Source organism: Pinus tabuliformis, chromosome 8 (assembly GCF_031772625.1).
Source record: "Pinus tabuliformis cultivar Carrire ecotype Pingquan chromosome 8, CPIR1, whole genome shotgun sequence".
In the NCBI taxonomy this organism is placed as follows: domain Eukaryota; kingdom Viridiplantae; phylum Streptophyta; class Pinopsida; order Pinales; family Pinaceae; genus Pinus; species Pinus tabuliformis.
Window position 1 is genome coordinate 195,283,794 of NC_142294.1, and position 15,734 is coordinate 195,299,527.

Consider the following 15,734-nt stretch of genomic DNA (forward strand, 5'->3'; position numbering starts at 1 on the left):
ATCGGAACCGGCCGGGTTGGCCGAGTCACCCATGACTCGGCCAACCGGACTGTTTCCAAGGCCGGGTGTGACTCGGCCAACCGGACTGTTTCCAAGGCCGGGTCACTCCCTCCAGCTACAACTCGGATCAACTCGGCCGTTTCGGTTTCGAAACGGCCGGTTTTTAAAACACTGGTAAAAAGTGAGTGAAAAAACCCAAAAAATTATCTGCGTCTGAAAAAGAAAGGATAATTAACTAGATAAAAAAACACTCCAAGGTGTACTCATATGCTGATAGAGTCCCAACATCCTAGGCCTGTTACAAACTCAAAAACTCATCATTACTAGTATCACTTATTACAATTCCCCGCAGGGTGTGAAAATCTGGGTACAAGAAAGATAATGAGAAGATATAAGTAGAATTAAAAAATCTATTGACTGATGATATCTGATGGTACAAGTGTCCTCTAGATCATCCTTGGGCATGGAGTCTTCATATAATCATCAGGTGCCACTCCAGTGGTCAACATGTCCAAAAATAACAGTGTCACTTGTGTACTTGTTTTCTTTCAGTTGATGATCTGTAGATGTTGTGACTGTGTTTTGTTTATTTCGGTATTTAAATGTTTTAAATAACTTGTTCATAATTTACAAGTAGAATAAATAAACCAGCAGAATACAGATTAATTTTCTAATGGATAGACATAGAAAATTCAACATGGTATCAGAGCGTAGTTGTAGATCACAGGAGAGCTAAAGGCATCAACTAAGAAAAGCATTTGCAGCGGAATCAGCTGTCCTGAGTGCCAGTAGCTGATCCTTGCAGAAGCGACAGAGGAAGGATTGACGCAGAGGGATTGTGTCATTAGTCTGGGCCAGAGAGAGGCCAGTGCAGAAGTTAGGAGGGCTGACGCAATTGGCTGAGGGAACTGTTTTGCCGGTGCTGGGATTGCGCAGAGCCAAGAGCCTCAACCCTTCAGTTGCTGGGGCGAAGGAAGCTCTGGGTAGTTTGCGGGAGCGAAGCTGGTGGGGTACTATGGTTACAACAGTACCTATCAAAGCAAAACCAAGGTAGAGGGAGTTGCTGCTGAGGCAGATTTCTAGCCAAGGAGTTCGGATCAGTGTTGCAGTTGCATAGACGATTGGAGAGGGGCAACTTGACGGTTGGTAGAAGGATTTCCAGGAGGGAAATCGGGACTCAGAGGGAGTCCAGAAGAGAACTTCCAGATGGGAAGTAGAGAGACTCGGAAGAGTCGAACCAAAAACTTCTAGACGAGAAGTAGAGAGACTCGGCAGGAGTCGAACCGAGAACTTCCAGACGGGAAGTAGAGAGACTCTTCAGGAGTCGAACCAAGAACTTCCAGGTGGGAAGTAGAGAGACTCGGAGGAGTCGATAGAGAAGAGCAGAAAGATGGCTGTTAATGGGCTGAGAGATCAAGATAGACTGGATGGAGTGTCCAACTTTGTGGTCTGGAAGGCCAGGATCTTGTCCATTTTAGACAGACATCGTATCAAGGGCTTCGTCTTGAGAGTAATGGCTATCTCAGTTGACCCAGTAGCTAATGAAAGGAACGAGGAGGCAATGGCTAAGGCAAAGTGCATCATCCTTGATGGGGTCCAGGAACATGTGGTCTAACATATTGCCGAGAAGGAAACAACAAAGAAGATGTGGGATACTTTGAAGACATTGTACCAGCATACTTCCGTGCAGAGGAAGATGCTCCTAGAGAATCGGCTAAGGTCATACCAGATGCAGAAGGGAGAGAAGATAGATCTCTTTCTCGGTGGGTTGAAGGAGATCCGTGACCAACTGACTTCCATAGGGGCCACACCAGATCAGGAGTTGATGGTGAGGACTGCACTTAATGCAGTCTCCGAGGAGTGGGAGACATTTGTCTAGAGCATACTAAGCAGGGCAAGTCTTCCAGATTGGGAAGAACTGTGGGTGACTCTTTGTCAAGAAGAGATCAGACCACTGACCAAGACAGGGAGTAGCAGCAAAGGGGTTAGGATCAAGAAGGAAGAGGAAGAGGATGCGGCTCTGGCATCTACGGGAAAGCAGGAGAAGAGGAAGAAGGACCTATCCAAGGTCAAGTGCTTCCATTGTCGGGAACTGGGTCACTATGCGAACCAGTGTTCGAGGAAGAAGAGTAAGGGAGATGCTTCTGACTCTATGGTAGCGCCAACGAAGGTGGAAGAAAAAGTCGAGGAGGATGACGATTGTGCCATGAGTGCTCATGTGCCACTAGAGAAGCAGTGGGGAGACATCAAGCTGTAATCAGGAGGACTATAGGTGATGAGGGGCAGGATCCTTGAGGTACCCAACCTCTTGGATTATACCTTGCTACGGGAGCCCCGAAGAGGAGTAGCAGGACTGGCGGATGTCGGTGGAAACGAATGTGGATGAAGCGGCAGAGAGTGCTACAGTGCAGGAGTCCCCAGGCAGCGCGAGGCTAGTAGGTTACAACAGTGTGAGAGGCACGAGAGTGTTGCAGCGGTTCAGGATGGCACAAAAAGGTTTGCAACGGTGTGAGATGCAGGGAATTGTTGCAACGGTGCATAGGTCAGTAGAGGGAGCACTTGTTAGCGGCAAAGGGAGCTTCAGCATCAGGAGTGTTTCTAGCACGACAGGGATATCAAAAGTTGGGTGGGTTACTTACTTACTTCATAGTAACTGAGTTGCAATGCAGTAGTAGTGTGTAGTAGCATGATGCAGCATGATGAGAGGGGATGCAGTGCAGATGCAATGTTAGGAAGATGGACCCGCAGCAGCACGGATGCAGAGGGAGTTGCCGTACGGATGCAACAGTGGCCGTGGCAGGGCCATGGGCAGTAGTATAGGATGCAACAGTGTAGAGGACGTTGGGCGGGGAGGCCTAGCATCAACACAGGTACCAGTGCCAGATAATCAGTGTGATGCTCAGTGAGGAGTATTACTAGAGCACAGTCCTTGCTAAGAGGGAGTGTTGATTTGGGGTAGCATCGGATGTGCTCTAGCCATGAAAGTTGGTGGAGAGGCTAAATCAAATGAGATCTCCAAGACCCAGAAATGGTTTGGATAGATTGTACCCGGTTTGGGAGATATTAAAATAATTAATATTTTTAATGGAGTTAGACTTAGGAAAAATAAAATATTAATGGGTATTAATATAAAATTGGGTTATAAGGTTCCAAAAGTCATGGATCAAGCCAAATCTAATCTTAACCGTTGATTAGAAATTCAATCTCAGTCTTTGAAGGACCAACGAGAAAAGTATAAGAAGAGGCTTGAGTGTCAGTTGGAGAATATACTAGAGTGATCAGTCATTCATTTTGCTAGAGCGGGGTTGCTAAGCAAAAGTGAATCAGTGATCAGCAGCGAGGGGCAATGAGTACTGGATAGAGAGGCAGAGACAATACTGAGAGACTAGCGCAGAAGCAGGGAGAGCGAGAGCAACAGTTAGTTCAAGCCACGCAGAACCCAGTAGAGACAATGCAGAGGCCAGAGGCACTGCGTCATCCATGCTGAGGCTGCTGGAGTGACGCAGAGGGTCCCAGTGGATGCGCAATGCCTCAAAGGGTTGATGTATAGGGTCCTGGGGCTGATGCAGAGGCCAGAAGGGCCAATGCTGAGCTTCAGCTGTGCCGGAGAGGGTTTCGTGGGACAATTTTTCTGAATACCTGTTTCCGAATATAGAGGTATTGCTGCCGTGTAATGTTTTCTCTATTGGGTGAACCGGTTAGGCACCCAGTGGTACTCAAGGAAATACTGCATAATAATAAACCCTCTGAATCATTGCACCGATTTTCTCGCATTGGGTTTTTCCGGGGACATTTGTCCAAAAATAACGGTGTCACTTGTGTGCTTGTTTTCTTTCAGTTGATGATCTGTAGATGTTGTGACTATATTGTGTTTATTTTAGTATTTAAATGTCTTAAATAACTTGCTCAGAATTTACAAGTAGAAGAAATAAACCAGTAGAATACAGATTAATTTTCTAATAGATAGACTTAGAAAATTCAACAATATATTGATGCAGATTGGGCACGTATTGTAGTGGATAGGAAAAACACTTTAGGATGTTGCTTCAACATTGGATTAGGGGTTGTCTCGTGGTACAACGGGGAGAAGAAGTCAGTTGCATTAAGTTATGCAGAGGTAGAATACATGGCAGAAAGCATGATTATATGTGAAGCCATATGGCTTTAGAAGCTGCTAGTGGCACTGTCTAGTTAGAGGATGGAATCGACCAATATTGCTGTGATAATCAGAGTTGCATTGAGCTATCTAAGAATCCAGTGTTTGATGATACGTCGAAACACATTGACATCAGAAATCATATCATTAGGGACTGTGTATAGTGTCGATCAGTTCGACTATAGGATGTTCCCATAGATCAGCAACTCACAAACCTTCTAATGAAGGCCTTGGGTAAAGGAAAGTTTGTTTTCTTCAGGGATAAGTTGGGTGTTGTGGAGAACACCTTCTTTGCTAGGAGGGACTATTAGTTTTTGTAGCTCAAATAGGTGTTCTACTCTTGAGAGGTGTCATTAAGGCTAAAGATATGAAAGAATTAATTATCTCCGAGCCCATGTAATTTTTCCTAAGGGAAATATCTTAATTATGTCAATTAGTGTTTTTTTTAAATTATTTCCTGAGTCAAAATTACGAAAATGAATAATTAATTGACCTTAGTTGGGGTAAATCATAAGATCGATTTACCTCTAAAAACATGTAGAAAGTTTCTAAGATGATGTTAGCCTTCGATTGGATCTAGTGAAATCATGGCCATTCATTTGTGAATGAGAGATTATAAAGGGAATCGTTGGGCAGCATTGGAGACAGATTGACAGATCAAGAAGATCGAGTGGGTGAGTTTCAGAGACACTGAAAGGGTTTCAATAACAGTGATTGGGAAAGAAATTGTCGGAGATTATTCTTCATAGAGACTTCTAACTTTTGAGTGACAAAAGGAGGCCGAATTTGCGAGATTGAGCTTTCTAGTGGTAGCGCAAATTGCAGGAAAGTGCAGTGTGATTGCAGGAATTACAATGCAGTGAAATTGTAGGAAAGAGTAGTGAGATTGTAGGAAAGAGGTGCGAATTGTAGGAAAGGGCCAAGTTCATCTGCAAAGGGAGACAATGAAGTTTTCCTATTCGATTTGTTCAGAGGTGAAGAGAAAAATATTACCGGGAGCTTTGCCAATGTCATGTAAGCAATTGTATTTCTCAATAGCAATTTTCGTTGAAGATATTAATAAAAAGCCCTCATATCTGAAAACTGGTTTTTCCCTACATTGGAGTTTTTCAAGGGACGTTTTGTCCAAAATATTGGTGTAAATTTTATGATTGGTTTCTCGTATATTTCCTGTAATTTTATTTTGTGATTGGTGCTATTTTCATTATTATTCATTACTTCCAACAAAAGAATTAACGTGCTGTGAATAAATAGCAGGGGCTAATTAACTGGGTTAATAGCACATTATCGGTAGCCAGAAATTTCACAATCCTCAAATCTATGCTAACCTTTTGAGCCTAGTGAAGTTTGTATATTAACCAATTCCAAAGTTTGTATATCCTTTATCTGAGATTTTGCTTGATCTGTGAAATTGACCTATTCATTCCTCCAATGGCACTAGTCCTTGGTACTTATTACGTATTATGTTATGTGAGTTTTCTTATATATGCATGCAAACAATGTTTCACCTTTCGTTAGGCTAAACTGTTTAGAAAGCAAGAAAGAAATTATGCCAATGTGTAATATTCCTAATTAGCCATGGTTAATTGGAATATTCGATTTTGCTCAATTTTGCCTTATATAGTTATTTATGAATAAAAAGGTGAGGAAAAGGGGACATAACTCACTTTAGAATAAAAAGTCACTTCCTAGTAGCACAACGTTTTGACTTAAAGGGGAGCCAAGGGGGGCCAAAAGACCATGCAGAGATGGGGCCCACGCAGACACTTGGAGGCACTGCGCAAATGGAAAAGGAACACGTGGCAAGAGGGGATTACATTGGAGGAGGTAAGCCTTGGGATTAGGACAGGCCAATGCTATAAAGGAAAGAGGAGCCCCCTCATTTTGTCATTCAATTATGTGCATTTGAGCTAGTCACTTCGACTTAGAGCACGCTAGCTGTTTAGCTAGTCTGCAACATTGTTTAGTGCGTTGAGTGTCTCCGTTCGGAAATCTCACCCTTAGCTCCGTGGGACTTCGAGTGCTTGCTCGGGCAAGGTATTTCCATCAGTATTTTTGCAGTAGTTTCATCAGCATTTTGGCAGGAGGATTGAGCATCTTGGATGACTGCGCAGTCTTGAGAGGGATGATGCAGTTCTTTCTGGCAGGAGTTCTGGATTGAGGTTTTGCAGGGGGGTTTGTGCTGGGAGATTGAGCAGGGGATCAGCCCTTGCATATTGGAGGGTTTTGGCAGAGTTTCAGGCAGAGTTCTGGAGGGTTTTCTTCAGTGGCAGCGCAGAGCATTGAGGAATTGCGCATCTCCCCAAGGGGGTGATTTTCGGGGGTTGGCTATTCCAGAAAAGCTTTCTGGGTTTTTTAGGTTTATTGAGGAGAGGCGGATTCCAGAGTTTTCGCGTTTTCTGAGGAGGGGAACAGCCCCAAATCCTCATTTGATTCCAGCAGCAGCAATAGAACTACAGTTCTCCAGCAGCTTGGACGCAGTTCCGAGAGGAGCCATTTCTTTGCTATTCTGAGTGTATTTCTTCACTTGCCTTGAGCAAGTTGAGGTGCCATCTTTCTAATCATCTCCTGTACTCATTCCATTACTTAGTATAATAAAATGGCTTAGCATTTTTCGCTGCATTTCTTGAGTATCTGTTTGTATTTCATGTATACGTTATTGTTTGTTGCACCACTGTTATTTTATCTCTGTGAGTTTCTCGGCTACTATACCAATTGTGCGTTTATCTGGTTGGGATTTTGCTGGGGTTTGAGGAATATTCCTAAAAAGGGATATTACAGTGGTATTAGAGCATAGATCTGGCTCAGCCTGTGGAGCTAGCAATCTATGACACCGGGGGAAAAGCCCTACATCTGTTATAGAGGTAGGAGATACACAGACATTGGACGTAGGTTGGAGAACACCTACAGGGAAGGAGACTGTGTTCCTGTGGTGGACGCAGAACAGGAGGAGCCTGTGGTGGACGCAGAATAGGAGGAGCCTGGGGTGGACGCAGAGCAGATGGCATACGAGGACAGGAAGAGATTTGCGGATATGCTCCTCAAATCAGTGCAGGATCTGTCGAGGCAGATTGAGGTGATGGGGCAGAGATTTTTAACAGTAGACGCTAGACAACGTGAGAGCCCATGGGTTTTCCAGGTTGGTGAGGGATCGGGTGCATCCCACCATTTGCCAGAGCAGCGTGATACTACTCAGCAGGTGGCCTCACATGCCCCTACATGTTCTACCATGCCCACTTTCTTAGGAGTAGACACGGGGGCCGGAGCCCAGCAGGAGGCAGAGCCCGGTCATATGGGCGATTATTTTGCAAAGTACCAGGCCTATGGGCAGGAGTTTAGGGAGGCTCTCTCATTCAGAGACTTTGTTCAGCTCCAACGGGATAGTAGACCCGACAACCATCACAGAGGATACCGGCATGATACCGGCATTATCATGATGGTGACACCCATCGTGCAGCTAGTAGACTCCACTTGTCTACGTTTGATGGTTCATCAAACAGTTCGGCAAAGTCTTGGGTGGAGAAGCTAGACATTTACTTCCAGCTTAACCAGATGTCGGAGACAGAGGCCATCAAGGTGGCGACATTACATTTGGATGGTGAGGCCCAGAATTGGTGGTTCCATGGGATGGTTACACTCGGACACTCCACAGTGATGACATATGCCGAGTTCACCAGGAGATTGATAGAGAGGTTCGACCGGAGGGATCCAGAGTAGCACTTTGTTGCGCTGACGAGGCTCAAACAAACCAGGAACCCAAAGACCTACATTGCAGATTTCTCGAGGGTTTTAGTGATGGTGCCAGATCTATCCACGACACGGAGGATCTACATGTACGTTGAGGGGTTAGCGGAGCCACTTTAGGGTTTAGTCCGATCCACTAGACCAGCCACACTCCAGGATGCTATCAGCAGGACCCGAGATTTACAGGATGTCTTACCCAGGACACGGACACCTTACCCCCGGAGACAAACTTTTCAGTCTAATGGGAAGGATGTGAGGATTCTGCCTCTAAAGGGGAATCCAGGACGAGCGCAGATTGACGATGATGCCAGGAGGGAGTTGAAGAAGAAGCAGTTGTGCTTTACCTAACAGGAGCCGTGGGCACCAGGACATAGATGTGCTGCTGGCAAAGCACATTTTATTGAGGTCTTCTCCGAGAGTAGCGGGGAAGAGGATGAGGAGGATGATGTGGAGGCAGGAGATAGTCATGCCATGCAGGGTCCTTTGCTGCCTCCACCACCAGCAGCAGGTGGTGCAGCTTTTGCACTTACTAGAGGAGCCCTTGCAGCATTGCGAGGATTTCCCAAGTATTTGACGTTGTGCGTACGAGGGACAGTATGTGGCCAGCGAGTATCAGTTTTGGTTGATAGTTGGGCAACCACAACTTCATCGATGCACAGATGGTTGAGCGGAGAGGTATATAGGCCGAGAGTTTCGATGGGTTTTCAGTTTTGGTCCCAGGAGATCAGACCATGATATGTGCTCATTATGTTCCAGAGCTATCAGTGACGATGGGCACCTATACACTGACTGACCACTTTTTCGTGGTCGATATTCTGGACACCAACATGATACTGGGTGTTCAGTGGCTTATCACTCTAGGGAAGGTCACGATAGATTGGAAGACCCTAGAGATGGAGTGGGATGATGAGAAGACAGGGAGGCATGAGAAGATACGGGGACAACACACATATCCGCCTCAGACTGTTTCGGCTCATCGGATGGAGGCAGTCTTCCGGAAGGGAGACGTAGAGTGGGCAGTGGAGCTGCGTGCATCAGAGGCAGGGACTACAGGGCAAACGGTACATCCAGAGATACAGTCCATCCTTGATCGGTATGCCATAGTGTTTAGGGAGATTCCGCCGGGACAGCCACCGGACCGGGGGTTTGAGCACACCATTGAGCTTGAGCAGGGCATACAGGCAGTGATTACTACCCCCTATAGGCATCCCAAGGCCTATCAGGATGAGATTGAGCGGGCCATTCAGGAGTTGCTGGCTCTTGGGCACATTCGGCCGAGCACGAGTCCTTTTGCTTCTTCTGTGGTGTTGGTGAAGAAGAAGGACGACACATTGAGGATGTGCATTGACTACAGGGCCTTGAACACACCAAGAAGAAGGACGACACATTGAGGATGTGCATTGACTACAGGGCCCTGAACAAGAAGACACTGAAGAACAGGTACCCCATACCCAGGATCGATGAGCTGATGGATGAGTTGAGAGGAGCATGGTTCTTCTCAAAGATTTATTTGAGATCTGGTTACCATTAGATTCGTGTGAGGGAGCAGGACATTCCCAAGACCACCTTCAAGTGTCATTATGGGCACTTTGAGTTCTTGGTGATGCCCTTTGGGCTAACCAATGCCCCTGCTACATTTCAGTCCTGCATGAATGACATCTTCCGCAATCACTTGAGGAAGTTTGTGTTGGTGTTCTTTGATGATATCCTCATTTACAGCAGGACTTGGGAGGAGCATCTCCAACACATTGAGACAATGTTGCGTATCTTGCAGGAGCAGTAGTTCTATGCCAAGCTCTCCAAGTGTGAGTTTGGGTTGACGGAGATGTTGTACTTGGGACACATCATAGGGGTGGACGGAGTGAGAGTCCACAAGGAGAAGATCAGGGCCATCAGAGAATGGCCGAAGCTGAGGAATGTGACAGAACTTCGGGGATTCATTGGCATTCGTACTTACTATCGGAAGTTCGTCAAGAGTTTCTCGCAGCTTGCTGCACCCCTGACAGATCTGACGAGGAAGGGGGCATTCAGCTGGTTGGATATAGCGCAGCGAGCCTTTGACAAGCTCAAGGAGGTTATGAGCAGCTGCGCAGTGCTTGCATTGCCAGTTTTCACGCAGCCATTTGTTTTGGAGTGTGATGTGTCGGGAGAGGGGATCAGCGCAGTATTGATGCAGGGAGGTCACCCTATAGCCTATGAGAGTCGGAAGCTCCTTCCACACGAGAGGTTGTATCCTATATACGACAAGGAGATGCTGGCCATCATGCATGCATTGGCCAAGTTCCAGCAGTATTTAGTGGGTAACAGGTTCAGGGTGAGGACTGATTACAACAGCCTCAGGTTCTTTTTGGAGCAAAAGCAGCTACAGGAGAGGCAGCAGAAGTGGATCAGTAAGATCCAAGCATATGACTTTGACATTGAGTATGTCATGGGTAAGAACAACGTGGTTGCAGATGCCCTTTCACGTAGACCAGCCACGTTGTCTCTTATGAGCTTGGACACAGACTGGAGGGCTCGACTTTTAGTAGAGTACTCCAAGGACAGGTTTGCATGTGAGGTTCTGGATGGGCAGGTGGCGGATGACAGGTACAGGGTGGTCGATGAGATCATCTACTACAGGGACAGGATCTTCTTGACTGAGGGATCTCAGCTCAAGAAGAAGATACTGCGGGCTTCACATGATTCACCATTGGTCGGCCATTAGGGGTTTACCAAAACCTACAAGGCCATTAGAGAGAGGTTCTCATGGAAGGGCCTCAAGGAGGACGTACTCTAGCATATCTGGGAGTGCGATGTTTGCCAGAGGAACAAGGGGGAGATGAGCCATCCCGCAGGTTTATTGCAGCCTCTTCCCATTCCGGAGGGGAAATGGGGGTATATTTCGATGGACTTCATCACAGGGTTGGCCATGGTACAGGGCAAGGATTGTATCTTTGTCGTCGTTGATCGACTGACAGAGTAAGCACATTTCTTGGCCATATCCGCACACTACACAGTAGCACAGGTGGCCGAGTTGTTCTTCAGAGAGGTCTTCAAGCTACATGGTCTTCCTAAGACCATCGTTAGTGACAGGGACAGTCGTTTCATGGGTGGATTTTGGCAGGAGCTTTTCCAGTTGGTGGGGACAGAGTTGACACCAAGTACCAGTTATCACCCACAAACGGATGGGCAGACAGAGATAGTTAACAAGTGGTTGGAGGGCTACTTGCGTAACTATGTTAGTGGGTAGCAGCGAGCATGGCTGAGATGGCTGCATCTGGGGGAGTACCGTTACAACACTACACATCACATGTCCATTGGTATGTCACCATTCTATGCTTTGTATGGATATCATCCTTTGTCTTTTGATGACGTGATGTTTGGTGATAGCAAGGCTTCGAGAGCCAAGATTTGGATCTAAGAGAGTCAAGATATTCTCCGAGCTCTCAAGGATAATATGGCTACAGCGCAGAACCAGCAAAAGCTATATGCTGACAGGGGTCGGGTGGAGAGATAGTTTGAGGTAGGGGACTTGGTCTACCTACGATTACAGCCATACCGATAGTCGTCACTGAAGCAGAAGGGGGCTGAGAAGCTCAAGCCCCGCTTTTATGGAACATATAGGGTGATACATAGGATTGGACATGTTGCATATGAGTTGGAGCTACCCCAAGGCAGCAAGATTCATAACATTTTTCATGTATCATGCCTGAAGAAGGCATTGGGGCAGCAGGTGACAGTGACAGATGAGCTACCACCCATAGATGATGAGGGGCATTTGGTGTTGCAGCCAGAGGCTATTATTGATACCATGGAGAGGCAGCTGCAGAGCAGGACAGTCTGGGAATTCTTGGTGAGGTGGAAGAATTTACTGGATGAGGATGCCACTTGGGAGAGCGAGAAAATTTTGCAGCATCCATCACTTCAGTTGCATGAGGACAAACAACATTTTGTTGGGGGAGACTGTAATATTCCTAATTAGCCATGGCTAATTGGAATATTCGATTTTGCTCAATTTTGCCTTCTATAGTTATTTATGAATAAAAAGGTGAGGAAAAGGGGACATAATTCACTTTAGAATAAAAAGTCACTTCCTAGTAGCACAACGTTGTGACTTAAATGGGAGCCAAGGGGGGCCAAAGGACCACGCAGAGATGGGGCCCATGCAGGCACTTGTAGGGACTGCGCAGATGGAAAAGGAACACGTGGCAAGAGGGGATTACGTTGGAGGAGGTGAGCCTTGGGATTAGGAGAGGCCAATGCTATAAAGGAGAGAGGAGCCCCCTCATTTTGTCATTCGATTATGTGCATTTGAGCTATTCACTTCGACTTAGAGCACGCTGGCTGTTTAGCTAGTCTACAACACTGTTTAGTGCATTGAGTGTCTTCGTTCGGAGATCTCACCCTTAGCCCCGTGGGACTTCGAGTGTCTGCTCGGGCAAGGTATTTCCATCAGTGTTTTTGCAGTAGTTTCATCAGCATTTTGGCAGGAGGATTGAGCATCTGGGATGACCGCACAATCTTGAGAGGGATGACGCAATTCTTTCTGGCAGGGGTTCTGGATTGAGGTTTTGCAGGGGGGTTTGTGCTGGGAGATTGAGTAGGGGATCAACCTTTGCATATTGGAGGGTTTTGGCAGAGTTTCAGGCAAAGTTCTGGAGGATTTTCTTCAGTGGCAGTGCAGAGCATTGAGGAACTGCGCAGATCCCCAAGGGGGTGATTTTCGGGGGTTGGCTATTCCAGAAAAGCTTTTTGGGTTTTTTGGTTTATTGAGGAGAGGCGGATTCCAGAGTTTCAACGTTTTCTGAGGAGGGGAACAGCCCCAAATCCTCATTTGATTCCAGCAGCAGCAACAACACTACAGTTCTCCAACAACTTGGACACAATTTCGAGAGGAGCCATTTCTTTGCTATTCTGAGTGTATTTCTTCACTTGCCTTGAGCAAGTCGAGGTGCCATCTTTCTGATCACTTTCTGTACTCATTCCATTACTCAATATAATAAAATGGCTTAACATTTTTCACTGCATTTCTTGAGTATTTGTTTGTATTTCACGTATAGTTATTGTTTGTTGCACTACTGTTATTTTATCTCTAGGAGTTTCTCGGCTACTATACCACTTGTGCATTTTTCTGGTTGGGGTTTTGGTGGGGTTTGAGGAATATTCCTAAAAAGGGATATTACACAATGTCCACAAATGATGAAGTTAGGCCAGTGGGACTGAAAAGTTTGGTGTTGTGAGATTGCAGTATGATAATTTTCATTTTTCCTTAATTGTACCTAGATCCTACATCTTGCAGTGTATTTCCTCAACCATATAATCTTTTAGTTCAACTCCATTCTCTCCGCAGTTTGTGTTTGTAACTTTGTTCCCTAGCGATTTGTCTTTCCATGAAGTCCTTTCTATAATTTCCTTCTTCTTGACCTTGGTTAGTTTTATCACTGTACTCAAATGTTTTCCATTTCTCAGTTTTTGGATACTTTTTTTAGCTTAGATATTTGACAATTGCTTTTGTTCTCAAAAGGGGATGTCTAACATCTGTTAAACACATCGGGTAATGGACTCTCACTTTTGTTCTCAATAGCACTGAATTTGCCATAGTTGCTTAGGGGTATCTTGTATGTAGTTCATATTTTATATTTTGTTCCAAGTTTCCCTTCTCCATACTTTACATGAATTGATTTTCATAGTCTATCACACAATCTTTTGTTATCTTATCAGTGCCCGTTAAGTTTTAACTAATTGGTTCCTTTCTATTTATTATTTCATTGGATGTGAATTGAAAAATGTTTATACAATAGGAGGGTGCTCATTAGATGCATTTTATCAATTCAATATTAAATTTCTTATCAATTCCAATTTTCAGTTTTATAAGGGTTGGGTGCATTATGCTGTTGATCCTTCATATAGTGTCCGCGTATGGTTTTTTTGTGTGTTTTAGCACTGACTACATGATTTAGCAAATATCAAATAGACAAAAAGTGTCATCTTACATCTTCTGTTTTGATGATGCAAAGAATGCTGAAATGAAATCTGGTGATATTACCAAGTTTTAACTGAGTTGATATTGGTGATATTTTACATGGTTATTAACTTATTACACGTATTAATCTCCATTGACATGATGTCAAGGTTTATGAAGGTAGAATTCCAAAGGATCGTGTTGTACTACGAGAGCTTGCAAATGAGATGCTGAATTGGCCAAAACTTGAGGTGAGATTTTAATATTGAAAAGATTGAATGCTTATAATGACCTTAAAACGTGCTCTTTTTTCATGTTTGATTCACATACATTCTTGGAGGTGTTCTACAAGTTCATGTTTATGATCTATTATCAGTATTCAAATTTCTTGAGGAAATTTCATAATGTTTTAAGTCCATTATGGCAAAGCTATAAATAGTTTCCATTTATTTAAATGAATCTGAGGCATGTCAAGCACGGAGATGTTAAGCCCAAAGTTCTATTTTGATGGATATATAATAGTTATGCCTTTTCAGAATCTAGAACTCCAATTGGGCTTTTCAGATTTTTCTATAATCAAGTACACTCTTTTTGTTTAATTGTAACTACTCTTTGTAGAATGAGTTTCCACATTGTAAACATCACAGAACTTGAATTTTCTTGATGGTTTTGCTCCACATTGTAGAAATTTTGTAAATTGGGCAATTAATGCAAATTCTGAAATTTCATCTCAACCTTGAGGTTTCCTAGATACTTTTCTAGTTAACCTTCAGCCGTAGGCCTTGTTACCTCCCAAACTAGCAGCCTTGCCAAAGTCCCTGCAAGATGCTAAGATGGCACATGCAAGAAAAGTGCCCACTGTTAAGTTTCTACTACCAGCCAGATTTTTTTCTCATGACAATTTAATTTATCCCAACAAATGGTTTTTTTACCCAAATAATTACTAAATCACTGGTATTTTTAACTTTTAGAATTAAATATATGCAGCGGAAATAAACCAGAGTGATCAATCACACATCGCAAAATAAAATCACCCACAACAATTCTCTGTCATTTCATTATCTGGAAAATCTGGGTTTTTTGACCCACAAAGATACATGGGAAAATACAAACCCCGGAACGTGTAACATGGCTCCCTCAGAATGAATTTTACCTTCAGCCTCAAGGAAATCAACTTCTGAATGAAATCAGCTTGGAGAACTCAGCTCAAATACTAAGCCAACAACTCGTCCTGTGCCCTCCTTGCGTGCCACTGATGTGCACTAGGGAAAACTAGATGCTCTAGCAACTCAACCGCCTCTAAATAAAATCGATCTCCTTCTGGCAACTTGGCCCTCCAACCTCCTCTTACTTAGCGCCCCCTTGGATTCGCACAAATCCACTCGCACTTCTTATCTGCGCACTGGTCCACTGAGCCACTTGCACTTAGAGAAAATTGCTCTCTCTGAATGATGACTCATTCACACAACTTGTGCTGGTCGTGTATCTTCAGCTCATCACTAGGATTCCTTTATAATCTTCATTGAGTCCAAATCCCTAACCCTAATCTTCGTTGTGGAACCATCTTGGAGATCAACAGTTGAGATTATTTCTAAGTCACTTAAATAATGAAATTATTTATCCTTAGAAAATAACTCAATAGTCCACAATAATTAATTTGCTTTAATTATTGTACTTTTCCTAAGTTAGACTTAGGAAAGAAGACATAAATCACTAGAAGAGCCAAATCATGTCTTACACGTGCTAAGACAGAAAGCCTATGTAGAAGACCTTCCGAAGCTACCACAACCCCCAACTTATCTTGGTACTGTTACCGCTCAAACTAGCAGGGGACCTAAGGGGAAATGCTAGGCCAAGGGAAACAAATGGAGTCGTAGCCCATTGTCACCTCAT

General features: G+C 44.4%; 1 protein-coding gene across 3 annotated transcripts in view; it reads left to right on the forward strand.

The window, feature by feature from the left end:
* CEST (death domain associated protein) overlaps positions 1–15,734 on the forward strand; it is a 276,089-nt gene that overhangs the window by 114,788 nt on the left and 145,567 nt on the right. For all 3 annotated transcript variants that reach the window (XM_089371940.1, XM_089371939.1, XM_089371938.1), the window contains one exon: positions 14,012–14,092. In XM_089371940.1, the coding sequence (XP_089228066.1) occupies positions 14,012–14,092 (81 nt within the window). The remainder of the gene's footprint in view (positions 1–14,011; positions 14,093–15,734) is intronic.